Source organism: Mustela nivalis, assembly GCF_964662115.1.
Source record: "Mustela nivalis genome assembly, chromosome: 16".
Lineage (NCBI taxonomy): Eukaryota > Metazoa > Chordata > Mammalia > Carnivora > Mustelidae > Mustela > Mustela nivalis.
The window spans coordinates 68,377,198-68,403,026 of record NC_139035.1 but is presented as its reverse complement, the minus strand read 5'-3'; the positions used below and the strand labels follow the sequence as shown (position 1 = coordinate 68,403,026).

General features: G+C 41.2%; 1 protein-coding gene across 10 annotated transcripts in view; it reads right to left on the bottom strand.

The window, feature by feature from the left end:
- NUP210L (nucleoporin 210 like) overlaps positions 1-25,829 on the bottom strand; it is an 86,109-nt gene that overhangs the window by 41,455 nt on the left and 18,825 nt on the right. For 9 of the 10 annotated variants that reach the window (XR_014304090.1, XM_082703463.1, XM_082703466.1 and 6 more), the window contains 9 exons: positions 24,962-25,030; positions 23,660-23,766; positions 22,856-22,996; positions 19,984-20,121; positions 18,625-18,780; positions 16,622-16,820; positions 12,434-12,579; positions 5,895-6,116; positions 4,689-4,862 (listed from right to left, as the gene is read on the bottom strand). Coding sequence is in view for 9 of the 10 variants with exons in the window: in XM_082703463.1 (XP_082559589.1) it covers positions 4,689-4,862; positions 5,895-6,116; positions 12,434-12,579; positions 16,622-16,820; positions 18,625-18,780; positions 19,984-20,121; positions 22,856-22,996; positions 23,660-23,766; positions 24,962-25,030 (1,352 nt within the window). In the remaining variant the exon portion in view is untranslated. Of the gene's footprint in view, positions 1-4,688; positions 4,863-5,894; positions 6,117-12,433; positions 12,580-16,621; positions 16,821-18,624; positions 18,781-19,983; positions 20,122-22,855; positions 22,997-23,659; positions 23,767-24,395; positions 24,445-24,961; positions 25,031-25,829 lie in introns of those variants that run through there. The other variant, XM_082703459.1, reaches the window with a different exon arrangement.

Genomic DNA, 25,829 nt, shown 5'->3' with positions numbered 1-25,829 from the left:
AACCACAAAATCTTGTATGAATATAGATGTAAAAAAACTAACAAAATACTAGCAAACAGAATCCAGGAATATATAAAAAGGTTCATACGTCATGACCAAGGGGGTTTTATTTCAGGAATGCAAGGTTGGTTCAACATATGAAAAATCAATCAGTGTAACACATCATCTTGATAGAATAAAGGGAAAAATGTATGATCATCTCAGCAGATGCAGAAAGAATATTTAACAAAAATGCATTTCTATTTCATAATAAAAACATTCAAAAAACTAAAAAGGAAACTTCCCCATGGCGCCTATGTTGGTCAGATGGTTGGGCGTCTGCTTTCGGCTCAGGTCATGATCTTCAGGTCCTGGGATTGAGCCCCACATTGGGCTTCCAGCCCAGCAGGGAATCTGCTTCTCCCACTCCCTCTGCCTCTCTCCCTGCTATGCTCTCTCACTCAAATGAATAAATAAAATCTTAAAAAAATAAAAATAAAAGGAAACTTCCTCAACCTATAAAGGGCATCTTCAGAAAAACCCACAGCCAATATCAAATTTAATGGTTATAGACCAGAAGCCTTCTCCCAAGGAAATTCGCTATAGAAAATATTTAGGAATAAATCTAACAAAAGGAGTGCTTGTAGATTCTAAACTATAAAACACTGTTGAAAAAAATTAAAGAAGCCCTAAATAAATGGAAAGATATCCCATGGTTATAAATCAGAGGACCATATTATTAAGATGGTAATACTCCCCAAATTGATCTAGAGATTCAATCTAATCTCTGTCAAAATCCCTGCTTTTTTTTTCCCCCGAAATTGACAAGATGATTCTAAAATTCATTTAGAAATGCAAGGGACTCAAAATAGCCAAGACAGGGCACCTGAGTGGCTCAGTTGGTGGAGTGACCGACTCTTGTATTCAGTGTAAGTCATGATCTTGAGATCCTGGGATGGAGCCCCGTATTGAGCTTCCTGATTGGCAAGGAGTCTGCTTGTTTCCCTCTCCCTTAGCCCCTCCTCCTACTCATGCTCGGTCACTCTCTCTAAAAATAAATAAATAAATCTTTTAAAGACTTTTTTTTTTTTTTTAAAGATTTATTTATTTATTTGACAGACAGAGATCACAAGCAGGCAGAGAGGCAGGCAGAGAGAGAGAGGAGGAAGCAGGCTCCCTGCTGAGCAGAGAGCCCGACACGGGACTCGATCCCAGGACCCTGAGATCATGACCTGAGCCGAAGGCAGCGGCTTAACCCACTGAGCCACCCAGGCGCCCTAAAGACTTTTTTTTTTAAAGATTTTATTTATTTATTTGACGGAGAGATAGAGAGAGCCACAAGCAGGGGAATGGCAGAGGGAGAGGGAGAAGCAGGTTCTCCGCTGAGCAGGGAGGCCCATGCAGGGCTCAATCCTAGGACCCTGGGGTCATGACTACAGCTGAAGGCAGATGCTTACTGACTGAGCCACCCAGGTGCCTCAAATAAATCTAAAAAAAAAAAAAAAAGAACAGCCAAAACAATCTTTTTTTTTTTTTTTTTAAGATTTTATCTATTTATTTGACAGAGGGAGATCAGAGGCAGGCAGAGAGGCAGGCAGAGAGAGAGGAGGAAGCAGGCTCCCCGCCGAGCAGAGAACCCGATGCGGGGCTCGATCCCAGGACCCTGAGATCATGACCTGAGCTGAAGGCAGAGGCTTAACCCACTGAGCCACCCAGGCGCCCCCAGCCAAAACAATCTTGAAAATGAAGAACATAATTGAAGAACACACACTTCCCAATTTCAAAACGTACTACAAAGATTTTAAAGGCGTCCCAAGGTTAACAGATTCTTTTTTAAAGAGCCCAAGACAATTTAACCTTGTTAAAAAGGTTACGAATAACCTTTTTAACAAATGATGCTGGATTAAGTGGATTATCACCATGCACAAGAATGAAGGTACACTCCAACCTCATACCACAAACAAAATTTAACTCAAAATGGACTAGGCCTAAATGTAAGGCCTAAAAACTATAAAGAGAAGTCACAGGTATAAATATCTGTGCCCTTGGATTAAGTAATAATTTCTTAGATATGACATCAAAGGGGCACCTGGGTGGCTCAGTGGGTTAAGCCTCTGCCTTCAGCTCAGGTCATGATCTCGGGGTCCTGGGATTGAGACCCGCATCGGACTCTCTGCTCAGCGGGGAGCCTGCTTCCTCCTCTCTCTCTGTCTGCCTCTCTGACTACTTGTGATCTCTGTCAAGTAAATAAATAAAACCTTTAAAAAAAAGAAAGAAAGAAAACATTAAAAAAATAAGTTTTAAAAAATTGACCAAAAAAGGGTGCATCCACATATAATAGGATTCCATTTATATGAAACATATGGAAGAGGCAAATCCAGAGAGACAGATGGTGGTTTCTAGGGACTGGGGTGGGGGGATGGGGAGTGACTGTGCATTTCTTTTTGGGGAAATGAAAGTATTCTGGAGTTGGACCAGTTGGAGTTGGCTGCAAAACACTTATTCGTATGCTATTTCTTTATAAAGATTATATTTATTTATTTGTGAGAGAGCGAGGGAGAGAGAGAGTAACAGTGTGTGTAGAGGGAAAGAGAGAAGCAGGGTCCCAGATGCCGGGCTCGATCCCAGGACCCTGGGATCATGACCTGAGCTGAAGGCAGATGCTTAACTGACTGAGCCACCCAGGTGCCCCTTACTTGTACACTTTTAAAAGGGTGAATTTTACAGTATATAAGTTGTACTTAATTATTTTTATAAAAGAAATAAATTCTAAAGTATGGGGAAGTATGTCTGTAAATTACTCCTAAATGGCTCCAAGAAAAAAATTTCTTACAAATTTTCTATTTTTTTTAAAGATGTTATTTATCTATTTGAGAGAAAGAGAGCACATAAGCTAGGGGGAGGGGCAGAGGGAGAGGAAGTCAAACAGACTCCTCACCGAGCGCGGCGCCTGATGCGGGGCTCAATCCCAGGACCCTGAGATCAGACCTGAGCAAAAACCAAGAGTCAGACGCTCAACCAACTGAGCCACCCAGGGGCACCCTGTTCTTACAAATTTTCTATAAATTATTTCAATTGAAAAAAGTGACACTGAATGACAAATACATGGATAACTTTTATTCTGCTCCATCTACGTGGGTTTTTTTTTAAGATTTTATTTATTTATTTGACAGAGAGACAGAGACAGAGAACACAAGCAGGGGGAGTGGGAGAGGGAGAAGGAGGTTTCCTGCTAAGCAGACAGGCTGATGCAGGGCTCAATCCCAAGACCCTGGGGTCATGACCTGAGTGGAAGGTGTAGATGCTTCATGACTGAGCCACCCAGGTGCTCCCTAAATGCTTTTTTAAAAAGCAAATCATTTATAGGGTACCTGCATGGTGCAGTCCTTTGAGTGTCAGACTCTTGGTTTTGGCTCATGTCTGATCTCAGGGCTGTGGGATGGTGCCGGGGTCCACACACAGCTCTGAGTCCACTTGGGTTTCTCTCTCCCTCCTCCTCTGCCTCTCCCCCCATGCTCTCTCTCTCTCTCTCTGAACTAAACACATCTTTTTTTTTTTTTTAAACATTTTATTTATTTACATGAGAGAGAAAGTGAGCATGAGAGGGGAGAGGGTCAGAGAGAGAAGCAGACTCCCTGCTGAGCAGGGAGCCTGATGTGGGACTCGATCCTGGGACTCCAGGTTCATGACCTGAGCCGAAGGCAGTCTCTTAACCCACTGAGCCACTCAGGTGCCCTAAACACATATTTTTAAAAAGAGCACATCGGGGCACCTGGGTGGCTCAGTGGGTTAAGCCTTTGCCTTCAGCTCAGGTCATGATCTCAGGGTCCCAGGATCAAGCCCCGCCTCGGGCTCTCTGCTCAGTGGGGAGCCTGCTCCCCCCCCCCCCCGCCTGCCTCTCAGCCTACTTGTGATCTCTCTCTCTCTCAAATAAATAAACAAAATCTTTTTTAAAAAGTAAAAAATCTAAAAAAGAGTACATCACTTATAAACTTCAAATAATATTTCCTATGGAATTTAGTTCTGAAAAAAAAAAAGAGTCCCTAACCTGTAGCATCTCATATTCTTCTTCTTTTATAGTAAAAAGAATAGTATAAAATCAATAACATGTGCTTTGGAGTTGAACAGGATATGCTATTTTCTAGCTTTATGCCTTTGGAGAAATTACTCAATCTCTAGGAGTCTCAAGACTCTCCCATCTGTAAAATAGGAACAATTGATCGTTCTGTTCTGCATAGGCTAAGAAAGGACTTCGATTCTCCTATGGTTGTAATTAAAGTCGATCTCATTTAGTATACAGTCTGTTGTTCTAGTTTTTAGGTTAGAAAACTCATTTATTCCTCAATCCCTACTAGTTACATTATTGCTTATCATTACTCTTCATGGTAGAGAAGAGATAAATTCTATTAATTACCAATAATGACAATAAAAGATCTGGTAGGGAAAGATACTACCCAAACTATCTGGAAGTTTAGAGACATCTTCATTGTTTAGTGCCACAATTACAAGCTATGTCCCTATGTACAGTAAGCAAACTAAGTGTCACTAAGTGTAGCCAATTCTAACTAGTTTAATTAACTCTTTACAGACACTGTCAGAAAAAGAATAACAAATATTTCCTTCACTTTAATAAGACAAAAGCTTTACTTTCTCTAAGTAAAGGCATGGAAGGCAAAAGTATCAAGTTAGGCGGAAACACACCAACTCACCAACTGTTTGTTGTGCTGTGGCAGAGGGCACGGCTGGGCACCAGCTGGCACTTTGTAGACTGGGGTCACGGACATGCTGGCAGGGTGGGCACATATGAAGTGCACCTGCACGGCCTCCACAGCTGGACTGGGGTTCAGCACACCTGGGTGATTTCCAATTCGGAATGTCAGAGCCTTTAAAGAAACAGCAGAGCAAGAGGCAACTGTGGGTAGATAATTGATGGCAGTTGTTCCAATCTACAGGTGTCAGAATTATTCAGACTGCGGTACCGGATCCCTTTGGACACTGTAATCATCATAGTTCTGAATCATGTGGCTAAGAGAAACAAGGGTATTATGGGGATTTATAAACAAAGAGAATATTAAAAAATCTAATTCTGAGGGGCACCTGGCTGGGTCAATTGTAAATTGTCTGCCTTCGGCACAGGTCATGGTCCCAGGGTCCTGGGATCAGCCCGCATCGGGCTCCCTGCTCGGCGGGAAGCCTGCTTCTCCCTCTCCCACGCCCCCTGCTTGTGTTCCCTCTCTCACTGTTTCTCTGTCCAATAAATAAATAAAATCTTTTAAAAATTTCAGTTCTGGCCAATTACTTCAGCCTTTTTCTCCACCAAACCTTTTGTTATCAGTTGGTAAAAAGTGGAAAAACTATTTTGTGTTTCAACATTTCTCTGCTGGAAGCACCAAATGGACAGAATGTGAAGACAAAGGCAAGAGGGCTCGGCCGGGGGAGGACTCTGCTCTGACACGGCCGACCTCCAGCCGCATACACAGCAAAGTTCACAAGAGATGTTAGAAAGAAGCTCAGTTCTTTTTAAGTTAAAATTATACATCGATTTTTTGTGGCTGGTTACAGAGTCATACACTGAATTCTCAACCCTAGTGAAACTGCAAACCTTTGTTACTGGTTTGACAGAAGCGGGCACAGCTGTGTGTGCATCCATCACTGCTTCTAAAATAATAAAACTAATTCAACTGATAAAGGGCAACACACTTACTATCTTATCTGCACAGATCTAATAAAAAACCAGAATTTTCCTGTTTTAACTAACTAGAATTTAAACAAAAATTTGGAAGAAAAAAAAGAATTTTCCTACCCAGTCTCTAAATGAAATCTATTAGAATCTGAAAAGGAATGGCTAGAAGCAAAAAAGACTCGAGGTCTTACTGCTAAAAGCAATGTTAGAAAAAGATTTTTTTCCTACTTACTTGTTCCCCCAAATCCAGGCACAAGACCCGGTAGATGTACTGGTTCTGTTTTCTCTTAGCTGGCAGCCGGACTTGTGTTAATTCAATTTTCTCTGTTTTCTCCATGCTCAACTCCAGAAAGAATCGGGAGGGCTCCAAGATCCATGGACGGGGCCCCCCTTCAAACACCATTTCCTTCACAGACTGCCACGTCACCAAAGCCACCTCTACAGGGTTTACAGCCTGATGACATTCAAAGAAACCCTTGATTGGTCATGGAACTCAACAGTGTGTAAAGTGAAAACTAGTTGATTGCTGACAATGACATTAGACTGAACTCCCAAATCAGGAGACATGTACACGATGCCTCTCACTTGATGCTTCTCAACCTCTGTATTCAATCAGACCCTACCTATTGTTCAGGCCTGACTTGTGTGTCACCTCACCCATTAATATCAAAACATTCCAGACCACAACCATTTCCACATCCTCAGAATTCTTACAATACTCATCTCTACTATTCATTTGTACACTAGTTCATCTCCTAATGCTGTTTGAATATGTCCAATGTTTCACATTTGAGTGTAATAATACTTCTTATGCTTTCTAGTTATATAAAATTATTCAGAGAAGAAAGCATCTTCTACCTAACTTTTAAGAGAATGTCTGGGGCACCTGGGTGGCTCAGACGGTTGGGCATCTGCCTTTGACTCGGGTCATGATCCTGGGGTCCTAGAATCGAGCCCCACATCGGGCTCCTGGCTCAGTGGAGAGTCTGTTTCTCCCTCTCCCTGCAGCTGCCTGCTTGTGTTCTCTCTCCCTCTCCCTCTCAAGTAAATAAATAAAATCTTCAAAAAATGCATATAAAAAAAAAAAAAAAAGAGAGAATGTCTCTTCCTTACTGGATTTAGTACAATGTTGGGCACATAAAAGGTACAAGGGGCTGTATAAACATTTTAAATGGATATTTTAGGGGCGCCTGGGTGGCTCAGTGGGTTAAGGCCTCTGCCTTCGGCTCAGGTCATGATCCCAGGGTCCTGGGATCGAGCCCCGCATAGGGCTCTCTGCTTAGCAGGGAGCCTGCTTCCTCCTCTCTCTCTCTCTCTCTCTCTGCCTGCCTCTCTGCCTACTTGTGATCTCTGTCAAATAAATAAATAAATTTTTTTTAAAAAATGGATATTTTACTTTTTAAAATCTGAGTATAGCTGACACACAATGTTATATTAGTGTCACATGTACAACAGAGACTCAACATCTCGTTATGCTGTGCTCAGAAGTAGAGCTACCATCTGTTCCTATACCACACTAGTACAGTACCACCATGTTCCCTACACAGTGACTTTTATTCCCATGACTTATTCACTCCATAACTAGAAGACTGTATCTCCCACTCCTTTTCACCCATTTTGTCTATCCACCTGCACCAATCTGGCAACCATCAGTTTGTTCTCTGCATTGATAGGACTGATTGTACTTTTTTAAAATTTATTTGTTTTGTTTTTTAGATACCACATATGAGTGAAATTGTACAGAATCATTTGTCTTTCTCAGTCTGACTTATTTCACTTCTCATAATACCCTCTAGGTCTATCTATGTTGGCACAATGGTATGAGCTCTTTTTTGTGGCTGTGTAATATTCCTCTGTGTTTGTGCGTACATATGCATCGCATTTTCCTTATCCACTCATCTTCTGATGGACAGCTTGGTTGCTTCCATATCTTGACTATTGTAAATAAGTTCCAACAAATACAAGGGCACGTACATCTTCTTAGTGTCTTCATTTTCTTTGGCTAAATACCCAGTAGTGGAATTACTGGATCATAAGATAGTTCTATTTTTAGTTTTATGAGGACCTTCAATACTGTCTTCCAGTGTGGCTGCACCAATTTATATTCCCATCAACAGTGCATGAGGGTCCCTTTTTCTCCACCTTCTCTCTAAGACTTGCTGTTTCTTCTCTTTTTTAATGCAACCGTTCTGACAGGTGTGAGGTGATGTCTCACTGTGGTTTTGATTTCCATTTCCCTGATGCTGAGTGATCTTGAACATCTTTTTGTGTGTCTGTTGGCCATTTGTATGTTTTCTTTGGAAAAATGTCTCTTCAGGTTCTCTGTCCATTTTTTAAAAACTTAAGGTTTTTTTAGTGTTGAGGTGTGTAAGTGCTTTATATATTTTAGACATTAACCCCTCAACAGATACATCTTTGCAAATATCTTCTCCCATTCCATAGATTACCTTTGCTTTTGTGGGTAGTTTCCCTCACGGTACAAAAGGTCTTTATTTTGATGTAGTCCAATAGTTGGCTTTTGCTTTTGTTCACCTTGCTCAGGAGACATCTAGAAAAATGTTCGATGTCAATGGCTGATGTCAGAGAAATTACTGCCTAGGCTCTTTCTATGATTTTTATGGTTTAAGGTCTCCCATTTAGGTCTTTAATCCATTTTGTGTTTATTTCTGTATATGGTGTTAGACAGTGGTCCAGTTTCGTTCTTTGCAGGCGACTGTCCAGACTTCCCAGCACCATCTATTAAAGAGACTGTCCTTTCCCCACTGGATATTCTTGCTTCCTTCATTGAAGATTGATTGGCCGTATAATCATGGGTTTATTTTTGGGATCTCCAGTCTGTTCCATTTATTGATGTGTCCATTTTTATGTCAGTACCATACTGTTTTGATTACTACAGCTTTGTAGCGTATCTTTTTTTTTTTAAGATTTTATTTATTTGACAGCTAGAGCTCACAATTAGGCAGAGAGGCAGGCAGAGAGAGAGGGGAAGCAGCAGGCTCCCTGCTGACCAGAGATCATGATTGATGCAGGGCTCGATCCCAAGACCCTGGGATCATGACCTGAGCTGAAAGCAGAGGCTTTAACCCACTGAGCCACCCAGGCGCCCCATAGCATATCTTGAAATGTGGGATTGTGATACACCCAAGCTTTGTTCTTCTCTTTGAGGATGACTTTGGCTATTTGGGGTCTTTTGTGGTCCCATACAAATTTTAGTATTATTTGTTCTGGTTTTGTGAAAAACGCTGTTGGCATCTTGGTATGGATTGTGTTGAATCTATAGATTGCTTTGGCTAATATGAGCATTTTAACAATATTAATTTTTCTAATCCATCAGCATGGAGTATCTCTCCATTTGTTTGTGTCATCTTTAATTTCTTTCATCAGTGTTTTATGGTTTTCAGAGTACAGGTATTTTACCTCCTTGGTTAAATTTATTCCTAGGTATTTTATTCTTTCTGGTGTAATTGTAAATGGTGTTATTTTCTTAATTTCTCTTTCTGCTACCTCATTATTAGTGTATAGAAATATCACCAATTTCTGGGTATTAATTTTGTATCCTGCAACCTTACTAATTCATTTATTACTTCTAGTATTTTTGGGGGTGTCTTTAGGATTTCCTATGTGTAGTATCAGGTCATCTGCAAAAAGTGACAGTTTGAACTTTTATACCAATACGGAAGCCTCTTGTTTCTTTTTCTTGTCTGATTGCTATAGCTAGGACTTCTAATACTATGTTGAATGAAAGTAGTAAGAGTGGCATCCTTGTCTTTCTCAGATCTTAGAGGAAAAGCTCTCAGTTTTTCATGATTGAGTATGAGATTAGCTGTAGCTTTATCATATATGGTCCTTATTATGTTGATTGATTTGTGAATACATTGATTGATTTGTGAACCATCCTTGCTTTCCTGGAATAATCTCACTTGAATGTGGTGAATGATTCTTTCAATATACTGTTGTGTGTGGTGTGCTAATATTTCACTGGAGACCTGCAGTTATGCTCATCAGTAATATTGACCTTAGTCTTCTTTCTTCACGGTGTCTTAGTCTAGTTTTGGTATCAGATAATGCTGGCCTTATAGGATATATTTGGAAGCTTTCCTTCCTTTTCTATTTTTGGGGGATAGTTTGAGGAGAAGAGCTATTAACTCTTCTTTATATGTTTGGTAGAATTCACCTCTGAATCCATCTGGCCCTGGACTTTTGTTTGCTGGCAATTTTTTGATTACCAATTCAATTTCATTAGGAGCAATCACTCTGTTCAGATTTTCTATTTCTTCCTAATTCAGTTCTAGAAGATTGTATGTCTCCTTATTTAAACAAACAAACAAACCAAAAAAAAAAAAAAAAAGGTTCATTTATTTTAGAAAGAAGGGGGTGGGGGTGAGGTAGAGAGAAAATCTCAAGCAGACTCCCCACTGAACTCAGAGCCTGACATGAGGTTTAATCTCACAACCCTGAGATCATGACCTGAGCCAAAATCAAGAGTAAGACAATTAAGTGACTGAGCTACCCAGGTGCCCCAGGAAGATTGCATGTTTCTAAGAATTTATCCATTAAATGGTATTTTATTAAGTTAGCAAAGAACTTTTGTCCAAAAAATATAAAATAATATAGGGTGCCTGGATGGCTTAGTGGGTTAAGCCTCTGACTTCAGCTCAGGTCATGATCTCAGGGTCCTGGGGTTGAGCACCACATCGGGCTCTCTGCTCAGCAGGGAGCCTGCTTCCCTTCCTCTCTCTGCCTGCCTCTCTGCCTACTTGTGATCTCTGTCTGTCAAATAAATAAATAAAATCTTTAAAAAAAATAAAATAATACATCTATATACTTCACTCCATTTCTCAAAGAACTTCCACCTAAGAGGTGGAGTCAAGACTGGAATTATTCACTCCAGTACACAGAGAACTTGGATCCTATTATAGATGAGCAAACTTGTCTTCAGAAAATAAAGTATTATAAAATTATAGGTTATTTTCATGTGGCACACGGTGTCTATCTACAACAGTGACTAAGTTGTAAAATGAAGTATAGAGTTAAGCAATCATTAAAAATATAAACAAATCATGCCAGTATTTCTTTCCTGAACTAGTCAATCATATTTATTATTGAATGCTATTAAAATTAAACATTCCGGGGTGCCTGGGTGGCTCAGTGGGTTAAAGCCTCTGCCTTCGGCTCGGGTCATGATCCCAGGGTCCTGGGATCGAGGCCCCGCATCAGGCTCTCTGCTCAGCAGGGAGCCTGCTTCCTCCTCTCTCTCTGCCTGCTTCTCTGCCTACTTGTGATCTCTCTCTCTGTCAAATAAATAAATAAAATCTTTTTAAAAAAAATTAAACATTCCTATGTCTAATGGCAGTATTCTCTTAAATAATGTACATATAATTCAATTCAACAACTATTCACTGATGGCCCATTGGGGATATAGTAATAAAAAGTCAAATAAGATCTTGCGTCACAGTGGAGCTCATGGTTTGGGAAAGACAGATTTGAAGTAGATAAAGAGCATGATGGGCATCACCAAAAGGCATAGTACAGTGCGCCACACAGGCCTCTAGTAGGAGAAACAGAATTAGAAGTTTCACAGAAGGCCTCCCTGAGAAAGCAAGACAGAGATTATTCCCTTTTCCTAGATACATAGTCCAAAATTAACCAGATCAACTGAATTGGACTGATATGTAAAAGGACAAATTGAGAGCTATACCACGTACTGAAACACGATATTGATAAGAAAGATGGAAAACACATATTCTTTTAAGCAGGTAAAGGGAAAATTATATGACCAAAGCACTACAAAGAAAAGGAAAATCATCATTTTACTTCCTTTCCTTTAGGGGCGGTTTTTGTCCAGGGGAAATCTGATCTGTGGACACACAATACAAAATAATGTTCGGACTAATCATGAAATAAAAAACCCAATAAAACAACAAGGAGCCACAGCCAAGTACTTTCACTTAATTAGGCAACTAAGATCATTCATCCACTGAGAACAAATGAAATGTGCTTGAACGGTATGCTTAATACTTCTGCTACATAATGTGTAATAAGGCCAACTTAAAATGCAAATTTTAAAATCAACTTACCTTGCTTCTTTCGTTAGTGTTAATTTTTCCCCCTAGGGGTGCCTCCTTATCCCAAGAAACACTGACTCAGGATTTATCAGTATCTATTAGCAAGAACTTGTAGACATCAGTTTTAGCTCCTGGAGTTTTCAAATATGAAAGCAAAACAAAAGGCTCTACTTTTGTTTTGAAACGCCATCTGTCATAGTGTCCCAGTTATCATGGACCGATCTGTAGGGCCCTAAATAATGATAGTTGTGCTGAAAATTCTTAAGTATGAAGGTTAAAAATAACTAATGTCCCTCTCTGAATAAAGTTTTCTTTCAGAGTTCTTCAAAAGAGGCCATACTAATACTCAATATCTTATTCAGGGTTGTGTTTACAGGGATATACACACAGGTAAAAATTCAAATAGTACCTTAGGATTAGTGTGCTTTACATACTTTACTATCCATATTTTATATTTCAAGAAAAAAGAAGAAATCCAGGGGAATATCTAAACTCGCTGATACAGCTTAAAGATATTCCTGTGGCAGAAACATGAGGGCATAAACTCCCTGACACCTGATACTGATTTGATGACAGAGCTGTCCATAAAGAGAACACAAATATAACTGATCTTTAATAGACATCACAGAGAGCTGGGAAGCCTCTGACGTGGACACAGTGGATTCCATGAAAAGATATGTCAATCCCTTACCATGAAATGTCTCACCTTTAGGGGTTCATAAGCAGCAAATGTGGCACTGCTCTCCAAGTACTCCTCAGACTCAGTCACACTCACTGTTACCAGGGTATGGCCTAGAGACTTGGCTGCTATATGTATACTAGAACAGTGTGTTGGCCCAGGTCTTTGAATACCTGCAAAAAAAAAAAAAAAAAAAAAAAGACTTCATTAGGATAACAAGCAGTCAGTTCTCAAGGGGATCAGTCTACAGAAATATAAGAATTTTAATACATTAAAAAACATTTTGGGGCGCCTGGGTGGCTCAGTCATTAAGCGTCTGCCTTTGGCTCAGGTCATGATCCTAGGGTCCTGGGATCCAGCCCCACACTGGGCTGCCTGCTTGGCCGCGGGAAGCCTGCTTTTCCATCTCCCACTTCCCCTGCTTGTGTTCCCTCTCTTGCCGTGTATCTCCCTGTCAAATAAATAAATAAATAAATAAAATCTTAAAAAAGAGGGGCTCCTGAGTGGCTCAGTGGGTTAAAGCCTCTGCCTTCGGCTCAGGTCATGATCCCAGGGTCCTGGGATCAAGCCCCGCATCGTGCTCTCTGCTAGGCGGGGAGCCTGCTTCCTCCTCTCTCTCTGCCTGCTTATGAACTGTCAATCAAATAAATAAAGAAAATCTTAAAAAAAAAAATCTTAAAAAAGAAAATCTTGATCTCGCACACTAACTACTAGGCTCCCGTTGTTTATGTCAAATTGATATAAAAACCTGTTCCTTCTAGTAACAGATATATACCGTGTACGACACAATTTCATGTTCAGTGAAGATACAAATATGAGCAAAGATCCTAACTTCGAGGCATCTATAGTTTGGAAGGGGCGACTGAACATTTACATAAATTAAGGGATTAGTAAAACATGAGAAGCAGTATAGAGATCTAGAAAACAGAATGATTACTTCTAGTCGGGGATCAAGGAAGATGTAGATCTAGAGAAGACAGTATGTCAGACTGATGACTAAGCAAAGACAGAAATATAAACACGATACATGTGAGTATATGAAGGACTACACGGGAAATTTTAACTTAAATAGTTTGTTTAGCTGGAGCCATATATGAAGGAAGTCAAAGTATGAAGTAGTACTTTAAAAAAAATTTTTTTAATTTTTTATTTATTTTCAGCATAACAGTATTCCTTATTTTTTCACCATACCCAGTGCTCCATGCAATCCGTGCCCTCTCTAATACCCACCACCTTGTACCCCGACCTCCCACCTCCCCGCCACTTCAAACCCCTCAGATTGTTTTTCAGAGTCCATAGTCTCTCATGGTTCACGTCCCCTTCCAATTTCCCCCAACTCCCTTCTCCTCTCTAACTCCCCATGTCCTCCATGCTATTTGTTATGCTCCACAAATAAGTGAAAGCATATGATAATTGACTCTCACTGCTTGACTTATTTCACTCAGCATCATCTCTTCCAGTCCCGTCCATGTTGCTACAAAAGTTGGGTATTCGTCCTTTCTGATGGAGGCATCATACTCCATAGTGTATATGAACCACATCTTCCTTATCCATTCGTCCATTGAAGGGCATCTTGGTTCTTTCCACAGTTTGACAACCGTGGCCATTTTGCTATGAACATTGGGGTGCAGATGGCCCTTCTTTTCACTACATCTGTATCTTTGGGGTAAATACCCAGGAGTGCAATGGCAGGGTCATAGGGAAGCTCTATTTTTAATTTTTTGAGGAATCTCCACACTGTTCTCCAAAGTGGCTGCACCAATTTGCATTCCCACCAACAGTGGAAGAGGGTTCTCCTTTCTCCACATCCCCTCCAACACATGTTGTTTCCTGTCTTGTTAATTTTGACCATTCTAACTGGCATAAGGTGGTATCTCAATGTGGTTTTAATTTGAATCTCCCTGATGGTTAGTGATGATGAACATTTTTTCATGTGTCTGATAGCCCTTTGTATGTCTTCATTGGAGAAGTATCTGTTCATATCTTCTGCCCATTTTTTGATATGATTGTCTGTTTTGTGTGTATTGAGTTTGAGGAGTTCATTATAGATCCTGGATATCAACCTTTTGTCTGTACTGCCATTTGCAAATATCTTCTCCCATTCCGTGGGTTGCCTCTTTGTTTTTTTGACTGTTTTCTTTGCTGTGCAGAAGCTTTTGAATTTGAGGAAGTCCCAAAAGTTCATTTTCGCTTTTGTTTCTTTTGCCTTAATTAATTAATTAATTAATTAATTAATTTGACAGAGAGAGATCACAAGTAGGCAGAGAGGCAGGCAGAGAGAGAGGAGGAAGCAGGCTCCCTGCTGAGCAGAGAGCCCGATGCGGGGCTCGATCCCAGGACCCTGAGATCATGACCTGAGCTGAAGGCAGAGGCTTAACCCACTGAGCAACCCAGGTGCCCCTAAAGTAGTATTTTTTTTATGAAAAGTAAATTGTGTTATCTTGTAGAGACCTTGAACATTAAACTAAAAGGATTTCAGCTCTATTCCACTGGCAATGGAAAAACCTCTCACATTTTTTGAGCCGAAATGTAATACTGAAAGTGAGCTTCAGGGATCCTGGGTAGCTCAGTGGTGAAGTGTATGGGATCACGTCCTGCATCAGGCTCCTTTCCTTGCTCAGTAGGGAACTTGCTTCTCACCTGCCACACTCCCACTTGTGCTCTCTCTCTCTCTGTCAAATAAATAAACAAAACCTTTTCTTTTAAGATTTTATTTATTTATTTGACACAGAGAGAGACAGAGAGAGAGAGAGAGAGTGTACAAGCAGGGGTAGAGGGAGAGGGAGAAGCATGCTTCCTGCTGAGCAGAGAGCCCGATGTGAGGCTTGATCCCAGGCCCCCGGGATCATGACCTGAGCTGAAGGCAGCCGCTTAAAGACTGAACCACTCAGGCACCCAAATAAATAAAATCTTAAAAAAAAAAAAGGATGAGTTTCATGAAGGCCCATTTTGTAGCCACAGATTATCAAAGGTGAGCAACAGTTAAGAGGATCCTGTTATATTTTAGATGAGAGATAGTGAGGGCCTAAAAATTAGGAGACACACCTTGAGAACTGAGAAGAGGACAGAGGTATTACTTAGCAGGGGCAAGGCAGAAGTCCAAACTATAGGTGCATTGTGAGAATTTTTTTTTAACTATTTTATTTATTTTACAGAGAGAAATCACAAGGAGGCAGAGAGAGAGGAGGAAGCAGGCTCTCTGCTCGATCTCAGAACCCTGGGGTCATGACCTGAGCCGAAGGCAGAGGCTTTAACCCACTGAGCCACCCAGGCGCCCGCATTGTGAGAATTAAAAGAGCTAATACATGAGGAGTCTTCAGAACAGAGCATAGCAAATAGCAAAGCCTGAGGGAAGATTATCTACTGCTGCTGCTGTTACTACTAAAGAACAACAGTAGTCAGGGTCTCACATGCTATTCAGTCACAGGAAATGATGTTGGTCTTTAGGGATAGCTTGTTCACACTCTCCTTTTATTAGAAAAAGATACTCTTTTTGAACAAATTTAAGAATGGTACTATATTGGGGTACCTGGGTGGCTCAGTGGATTAAAGCCTCTGCCTTCGGCTTAGGTCATGATCCCGGGGTCCTGGGATCGAGCCCCGCATCGGGCTCTCTGCTCTTCGGGAAGCCTGCTTCCTCCACTCTCTCTGCCTACTTGTGATCTCTGTCTCTCCAATAAGTAAATTAAAAAAAAAAAAAAGAATGGTCCCATATCCATCCTAGAAAGAGGTATGAAATATTTAAAGAAAGAGGAAAAGAGCTCCAAACCTTCATACAAGCTAAAGCAATAGCCACAACACTTCTCTGAACATGTTATTCAATTGCTGGGTTGTTGTGTTTTTTTTAAGATTTTATTTATTTATTTGACAGAGAGAGACACAACAAGAAAGAGAACAGAAGCAGGGGGGAGAGGGAGAGGGAGAAGCAGGCTTCCTGCCAAGCAGAGAGCCCAATGCAGGGCTTGATCCCAGGATGCCAATATCATGACCCGAGCCAAACAGAGAGGCTTAACCCACTGAGGCACCCAGGCGCCCCATCAACTGGTGGGCTTTTGTTTCTAAATTACATTATAATGAGGCAGTAGACAGAATTTTTAAAAGCACTGTAAAGAAAGGTAATGTGTGAATTTAGACTATAATTTGTACTTCCTGAATTGATGATTGGTTCTCTCATTCAATGACGAGGAAAGGAGAAAATAAAAGGCTGACTCTTACCTTCCTTGAGAAGAGTAAAGACTCCTTGCTTATCCATGTTCAGATCCAACAATAAATGAGAGCAGTCTGTGAACACAATGACATCTTTGTGCTCCTTATTTACATGGTACATTGCAATGGGGATTTCTATAATCTGGCCGATCTCCACATCAGCATGAAACGGTAACAGCTCCATTTTGTTCAGTTTTAGGACATATATCTGGAGAGAAAAGAAATTAATCTTTCAAGAAAGTTATGTTTGGGGCGCCTGGGTGGCTGAGTCAGTTGAGTGTCTGCCTTTGGCTCAGGTCATGATCCCAGAGTCCCGTGCTGGGCTCCCACTCAGTGAAGAGCCTGCTTCTCCCTCTGCCTCTGCCTGCCTCTCCCCCTTGCTTGTGTTCTCGAACAAATAAATGAATAAAATCTTAAGTTGTCAGATGGAAAAAATAATTATATACTTTCTAAACACAAGTTTTATCATATTATTAACCTGAAAAACCTGTGTTGCCTCCCCACTGTCTACAGTAGGGGATCAGCAAATGTTTTATGGAAAAGGCTAGATAGCAGATATTTTAGGCTTTGGGGACCACATGGTTTCTGTGGCAACCCCCCACTGTGTAATTGTGTCTCGAAAGTGTCTATATATAAATGAATGAGGTCGGTTGTGTTCTGATAAAACTTTATTAAAAAATTAGCAGTTTCAGGCGCCTGGGTGGCTCAGTGGGTTAAGCCGCTGCCTTCGGCTGAGGTCATGATCTCAGGGTCCTGGGATCGAGTTCCGCATGGGGCTCTCTGCTCAGCAGGAAGCCTGCTTCTCTCTCTCTCTCTCTCTCTCTGCCTGCCTCTCCATCTACTTGTGATCTCTCTTTGTCAAATAAATAAATAAAATCTTAAAAAAAAAAATTAGCAGTTTGACATTGACCATTAGGTCTTAGTTTTGTTCTGTCCTTCAAAGTCGTGTTCAAGTTCTCATCTCTTCATAATAGTCTCTGACTAGTCATATCTACAATGATATTTATTTTATAAACTAATAGTACTTTTATTATACAATTTAAGTAGCTCTCAATCATATACTGCTTTAAAATAACTCATATCATTTCCTTAAAGTGTTATTTAACTTCATGTGACTAGATCCTCCTATTAGAATTTAGATTCTTTAGGGGCGCCTGGGTGGCTCAATCGTTAGGCGTCTGCCTTCCACTCGAGTCATGATCCCAGGGTCCTAGGATGGAGCCCTGCATCGGGCTCTCCGCTTGGCGAGAAGCCTGCTTCTCCTTCCCCTTCTCCCCCCTGCTTCTGTTCCCTCTCCTGCTGTGTCTCTCTCTGTCAAATAAATAAATAAAATCTTAAAAAAAATAATTTAGATTCTTTAAAGTAGACATGTATGTTATGTTTGTTTAAATGTCTTATGATACCCGGCACGGTGGGATACGTCTTAAGGGTACTCAGTACATGTTCACTGAACAAAACACGAAGTTTTTCAGGGAACAACAACATACATAAACATATATTAGAAGTGGGGAAAAAACAGTAATGTGGTTGTATAATACACTGAAAAGTGTTTTCAATCTTTTAGAAACAAGATTGACAAACAAATATGAGACCAGAAATAATGTTACTATGAAGGTCATATATATATAATAATGACAAAACACAGTAACAAAAATAGATAATATTAAGTATTGAATATATTCCAAGCAATGAGGTAAAACATTATCTCATTTTCTTCTGACAATAACACTTTAAAGTAGATACTATCATTATTCCCATTTTAGAGACAAGGAAACAAAAACACCCATTCAGAAACTTGCTATTAAGTGAAGCAGGATTCAACCCAGGTCCAGAAATATTTAAGTTGTACTTCCAGAATGAATTTAAGTATCATTTTCAAATACCCAATTTGGACTAGAAAGACTTTTAAACATGTTCTGTACTTAAATTAAGACAGCAGCAAAAAAAAAAAAAAAAAAAAAGACAGCAGCGCCTCAGGGTATGATAATAAGGCTCTTTGGAGAGTTGTTTACCTTAATTTCTCCATATCGAAAGGGATTTTGTACATCTCGGGCCAAAACAGTACTGTTTCCTCTGACCTGACCTGCAGTCACCACTCCTTTAGTGGTCACCATGGCTACCGTCTCATTGGAAGAGATCCAAGTGAAGCTGCCACTGCCACCCTCTACCTGTGAAAAAATATAACTTTATGTTTAACTGCCAAAGGAGGAAAATGGAATTTAGGTAAAGATGTAAAATCTGGTGAAATAAGAAGTCAGAAATAAATAGGGCGCCTGGGTGGCTCAGTCAGTGAAGTGTCTGCCTTCGGCTCAGGTCATGATCCCGGGGTCCTGGGATTGAGCCCCACATCGGGCTCCCTGCCCAGCAGGGAGTCAGCTTCTCCCTCTCTCAGCTCATGCTCTGTCTCTCTCAAATAAATAAATAAAATCTTAAAAATAAATAAAAATATATAACAAATGATTTATGGACATATCAAGAGGCTGTGCTGCTGGGGCATCTGGTCGGCTCAGTCGGAAGAGCCTGTGACTCTTCATCTCAGGGTCATGCATTTGAGCCCCACGTGGGGTGTACAGATTACTTAAATAAGTAAAACTTCAAGAAAAAAAAAGAAGGTAGGGGCGCCTGGGTGGCTCAGTGGGTTAGCCGCTGCCTTCGGTTCAGGTCATGATCCCAGGGTTCTAGGATCAAACCCCGCATGGGGGGTGGGGGGAGTCCTTGCTCAGCAGGCAGCCTGCTTCCCTCTCTCTCTCTGCCTGCCTCTCTGCCTGCTTGTGATCTCTGTCTGTCAAATAAATAAGTAAATCTTTTTTTAAAAAAGAAGCTGGGTGCCTGGGGGACTCAATCATTGAGCGTCTGCCTTCGGCAGGTCAGGGTCCTGGGGTCCTGGGGTCCTGGGATCAAGGCCTGCATTGGGCTCCCTGCTTGGCCAGAGGCTTGCTTCTCCCTCTCCCACTTGCCCTGCTTGTGTTCCCTCTGTCTCTGTGTCTCTCTCTGCCAAATAAATAAATAAATAATCTTTAAAGGAAAAAAAAAAAAGCTGTGATGCTATAGTAAAGTAGCTAAATGAGTAAGAGAAACTAAAAGGACGTTATGTAATTGGAAGTATCACAAAATGTTAAAAAGAGCACAGGGGAGCTTGACAAAAACCTTACAAAAGTCCCAAGTAAAGGATACAGGGAAGAGAGACAGAAAGTACAGCAAGTCTTATTACGGCAGCATTCAAGAACATGACTTTGTTATCACCAGGAACTGAATTATATTATTAGGATCAGAGAGAAATAAAAATTAACATTAACCAAACTTCAATAAACTAAATTGACAGAGAAACTGACTTATCTCTTTGTAAATTCTCATATAATAGGACACCATACCTGCACTTTATACCGATATAATATTCCCATAGGATGATGAGGAAATGCCAGAAAGTCGGGTGTAAGCTTGATGGGAAAATATATATTCACTTCTTGCTGATGTATGATTGGAAATTTTATAGGCTGAATATTTTTATTCTATAAGAATGGGGAAAAAAAGGAACAAAATAGATTTTATAAGGACTGTTATTATAACCCATTCATATTCAAAGCATCAGCAAATGGTGTGCTAATGAATTACTCAACCAGTTTCTTTCTATAAACGAAGTAAGTAAACGGTCCTATCATGAGGAGTGCCCAGGTGGCTCAGTCAGTTACGTGTCTGACTCTTCGTTTCAGCTCAGGTCATGATTTCAGGGTTGTATGACTGAGCCCCACGTCAGGCCCCATGTTCAGTGGGGAGTCTGCTTAAGTATTCACCCTCTCCTTCTGTCCCTCCCCCACTCACAACTCTCTCTCAAATGAATACATAACATCTTAAAAAAAAACACTATATGATTGTTTCAATAGACGCAGAAAAAGCATGTGAAAAGTACAACATCCATTCATGATAAAAACCCTCAACAAAGTGGGTTTAGAGGGAATATACCTCAACATAATAAAGGCTGTTTATGAAAAACCCACAGCTAACATCATCTTTAGTGGGGGAAAACAGAACTTTTCCCCTAAGGTCAGGAACAAGACCAGGATGTCTACGCTCACCGCTTTTTTTTTTTTTTTTTAAGGTTTTAATTGTCTGAGAGAGAGAGAGAACACAAGCAAGAGATCATCATCAGGGGAAATGGCAGAGGGAGAAGGAGAAGCTGGTTCTCAGCTGAGCAAGGAGCCCAATACAGGGCTCAATCCCAGGACCCTAGGATCATGATCTGAGCCAAAGCAGACACTTAACCATCTGAGCTACCCCTCTCACCACTTTTATTCAACGTAGTACTAGTAGTAGTACCACAGTAATCAGACGACAACAACAACAAAAAAAATGCATCAGGGGTGGGGTGCCTGGGCGGCTCAGTGGGTTAAAGCCTCTGCCTTTGGCTCAGGTCATGATCTTGGGGTCCTGGGATCGAGCCCCGCATCCGGCTCTCTGCTAAGTGGGGAGCCTGCTTCCTCCTCTCTCTCTGCCTGCCTCTCTGCCTGCTTGTGATCTCTGTCTGTCAAATAAATAAAATCTTTAAAAAAAAAAAAAAGGCATCAGGGGCACCTGGGTGACTCAGTTGATTAAGTGACTGCCTTTGGCTCAGGTCATGATCCTGGAGTCCCAGGACTGAGTCCCGCATCGGGCTCCCGGCTCACCCAGGAGACTGCTTCTCCCTCTGACCTCTCTCCTCTCATTCTCTCTCATTCACTCTCTCTTTCTTTCAAGTAAATAAATAAAATCTTAAAAAAAATTTTTTAAAAAGAAAGAAAAGGCATCAAAATTGGTAAGGAAGGGGGCGCCTGGGTGGCTCAGTGGGTTAAAGCCTCTGCCTTCGGCTCAGGTCATGATCCCAGAGTCCTGGGATCGAGCCCTGCATCAGACTCTCTGCTCGGCAGCGAGCCTGCTTCCCCCCCTCTCTCTGCCTGCTTCTCTGCCTGCTTGTGATCTCTCTCTCTCTGTCAAATAAATAAATATTTTTTAAAAAATTGGTAAGGAAGAAGTAAAACTTCCACTATTTGCAGATGACATGATACTATATACACAAAACTCAAAAAGATTCCACCAAAAAACTGCCAAAATTAATAAATGAATTCAGTAAAGTTGCAGAATACAAAATCAACGTATAGAAATCTGTTCATTTCTCGGGGCTCCTGGGTGACTCAGTTGGTTAAGCATCTGCCTTCAGGTCAGGTCATGATCCCATGGTCCTGGGATTGAGCCCGCGCTGGGGTCCCTGCTCAGCAGGAAATCTGCTGCTCTCTCTGCCCCTCAGCCTGCTCAATGTTCTCTCTCTCTCTCTCTGTCTCTCAAATAAATAAAATCTTCAAAAAAAAAAAAAAAAGACACTGTGGGGTTACTAAGAAATGGGTCTGAGAGACGCGGAGACTGACACGGCGTTCAGTACTGTACTAGATGTAGCAGGTGGCGGGAACGAAGAGCCAAGGACCGCCCCCGGGTCTATCTTAAACCGCCAGATGAAAAGACCCACGGGAAAAGGCAGTGTAGGAAATGGCAGGCTATTAAAAACCAGAAACTTGGGATGCCTGGGGGGCTCAATCTTCTAACTATCTGCCTGTGGCTCAGGTCCTGATCCCAGGGTCCTGGGATCGAGTCCGGCATCAGGCTCCTTGTTCGGTGGAGAGCCTGCTTCTCCCTCTGCCTGCCACTCCCCCTGCTTGTGCTCTCTCTTTCTCACACAAATAAAAAAAAAAACAAAACCAGAAATTCATGCATTTTAGAAACAGTAGAAACAGATTCATACTTTATCCTTTTACCCAGTAATTCCATTTTTGGCATTATGCCATATGAAAATTAACCAAAAGAAAAAAATTACACAAAGAAACTCAGTTATGGCATTTACAAGAGTGAAACAATGGAAGCGTAGAAAGTTCAGTATTGGTGGCGCGGCTAAATAAACTGACGTATTAACCCTTTGGATCTTCAGACTAAAAGTACTCTACGTAAGCCTGACAACACATGGAAACGCACACATGAAATAATTTTTTAAAGAACCTCAAATGGTATGTCCACCAACGAGCACAGATGCAGTCGTGAGCACTAACAAAGACGGCAACAGAGACTCTGCATGGGTACGAGCGACCGAGGGTACTGGTCGTCAGTTCCTCTTCAAGTTTATGAAAGGCGGGTGCGACAGACCATGTGTCTCCCTGTACATCAGTAAGTCAGCTGAGCCTCACCAGTACTGGGGGCTTCAAAGACTGTCCTTTTAATTCCTACCTGGTAGACGACAGAAGTCAGGGATGCATTTATCACCACGACACCACTTTTCAAGGCTTTGACTACGTGGTAAGACCCATTCACAGTAGTGAGCTGCTCCTCAAAGTACTCCCTTCGGAACTGGTACATGATCCTGAGATTCTGTGAATCAGCCCAATAGGGACACAAAACTGAGATGTCTGCTTTTTCCCGATGGCCAGCTTAATCCCAAAGCATAAAAAAATTAAAAGTGTAGCTATGCTCTCTGGGGACAAATAAAAACAAAACTTTCGCTCTCCTCATGGAAATGCTAAGTTGGAAAGAGGTAATTTTAAAATGGTATTTGAACGATCCATTAATGGCAAGTGATCAGAAATAGAGTCAAAGTTTATATATATTTTGGTGTAATTTTTGCCATTCCATAAGTTAACATTTTTTCAGGGAAAAAAACCCCAAAGGGCACTGGAGTGTAAGTGCGGTACTGTCCTCTGGGACTCCACTGTTCCTTGCACCACTGCCAAACAGAAGTGACCAACTCCGAGGGAGTCCTAGAATGAGATACCCTCCAAAACGTTCTGGCCTTCCCTTCAACTCTTTCCTAGAATTCTGACTGAATTATGTATTTTACTTTCAGTTTAGCTTTCCTAAAGGACAGAACTATTTAATAATCCTAATAAAGTAGTAACTTTATTTTTTTTTTTTAATTTTTTGTAACTTTAAAAGTAAAGCCTAGAAGCAAAAAAAAGAAAGCCTTCCTAGCCAGAAAGGTGGCCCACTCAAGAAGTTACCTATACATGGGGCTGGAAAAACACAAGAGACACTCACATCTGAAATATAGACCTTTGTACTGCTTTTATCAAACACTTCTACTGTAATGACATACACTTGTCCCACCTCTAGACTCCACCGGTCTCCAGGCTGAACTGTGAAACCTGTATATAAATCAAGCAACAAAAGTATCAGAAGCAGCAGTTCCATGGTGTAATGGTGAGCACTGGACTCTGACTCCAGAGATCCGAGTTCAAGTCTGGATGGAACCTTGCCCTTTGGGCCAAGCCGCCGCCACCTTTGGGGCACCTGGGAGGCTCAGATGGTTAAGTGTCTGCCTTCGGCTCAGGTCACCATCCCAGGGCACTGGGATCAAATCCCGCATCAGGCTTCCTGCTCCTTGGGGAGCCTGCTTCTCCCTCTGCCTGTCTCATGAAAAACATCAGAAGAGAACGTTCATTTTCTACAATGAATTAAAAAATACAGGGGCACCTGGGAGGCTCAGTGGGTTAAGCCTCCGCCTTTAGCTCAGGTCATGATCTCAGGGTCCTGGGATTGAGCCCCACATCAGGCTCTCTGCTCAGGGGGGACCCTGCTTCCTCCTCTCTCTCTCTACTTGTGATCTCTGTCTGTCAAATAAATAACTAAAACATTTAAAAAAAAAAAAGAAATAGATGGAGATTATTTCTAAGCTTGATCATTTAGCTCCCTCCATCAAACTGAATAATTTGGAATTCTAAAGATCCTGGCTTAATTAAGTTAATCTCAAGTATAAAGAAACACTCTCACTCACATCTGTTTACAAAACAAATCACAGTTTTGCTCATTCGTACTGTGTCAGGCAAGATTTCAGCTTCTTTCAGTCAGACCAGTTTGATATGACCTAAGGACATCAGTGTTCTTTTTTCTCTGTATGAAGTCTCTCTTTCTAACCCAATATTGCACCCAATACTGTCTTCACATTTTTCCCACAATGTTTCAAGATGCTTCACTCCTGCAGGCAGCATGGAACCCTAACAATGCGAGGACACGTGTCAAAGGAAAGTTAAATCTGAAGGCTCAAGAAGTACTCTAGTATCTAATGCACTCATTTTAATGAAATAGTCAAAGCTATTCAGCTTTCTGAAAATCATTATCTAAAAATACCTAAAACTCCAGGGACACCTAGGTGGCTTTGTCATCTGCGTGACGGATTCTTGCTTTCAGCTCAAGTCGTGATCTCAGGCTTGTGAGATGGAGCCCGGAGTTGGACTCTGAGCTGCGCACGGAGCCACTTACGATTCCCCCTTCCCTCTCCACCCGTCCTTCTTTCCCCAGACCTTTCACGAAAAATAAATAAATAAATAAATAAATAAATACCTAAAAATCCAGGCTCCACAACATATACGGTGCAATTTGGGAGTCCAGACACAGATCGCATATGGACATCTTAATTTTTGCTTAAGGAAATCATATGAATCAGAATTGGGTGAAAAGCCAAATGTGAGCTACTGAAGAAAAAGATAATAAATGCACAAACAGAAACAAACAAATATCCTATCTTTTATTATCCTTTGGAAAGCAAAACAATGAGTACATTTCTGAGAAAAGTCTGAGGAACTCAGTCATAATAGGAATCAGGTATTATTGAATTTCAAATTTAAGGAAGATGGAATGATACAAAAAGATAACTCTCCATGCTTTTAGTATTCATTTAGCTGTAGAACTCTTTCTCCAAGTAAATTCTTTTTTTTTTAAAGACTTTTATTTATTTATTTGACAGAGAGAGATCACAGTAGGCAGAGAGAGAAGAGGAAGCAGGCTCCCCGCTGAGCAGAGAGCCCGATGTGGGACTCGATCCCAGGACCCTGGGATCATGACCTGAGCCAAGGTCAGAGGCTTTAACCCACTGAGCCACCCAGGCGCCCCTTCAAGTAAATTCTTACTTGAGGGCCCATTATGGAAAGCAGGACAAAGTGGCATCACTCTGGCTGTTGAAGTGGACAGTGGTGATGCCGGGGAGGGAGGGAAGGGACCTGCCCCCAGCCCAGCAGTCTGCCTCAGGCTCTGCAGACAGTTTTAAAAAGTTACTAGTTGATTTTCTGTTATCTACGGTAAATCTTTATTACCAAATGTTTTCTCTTTGTCATGAAAGATACTGCTAGTCACTTAGACACCATATTACCCACTACCCCTTCAGTTAATTTCTAGCAAAAATACAAATTTATTCTGTTATTGTCCTATACAG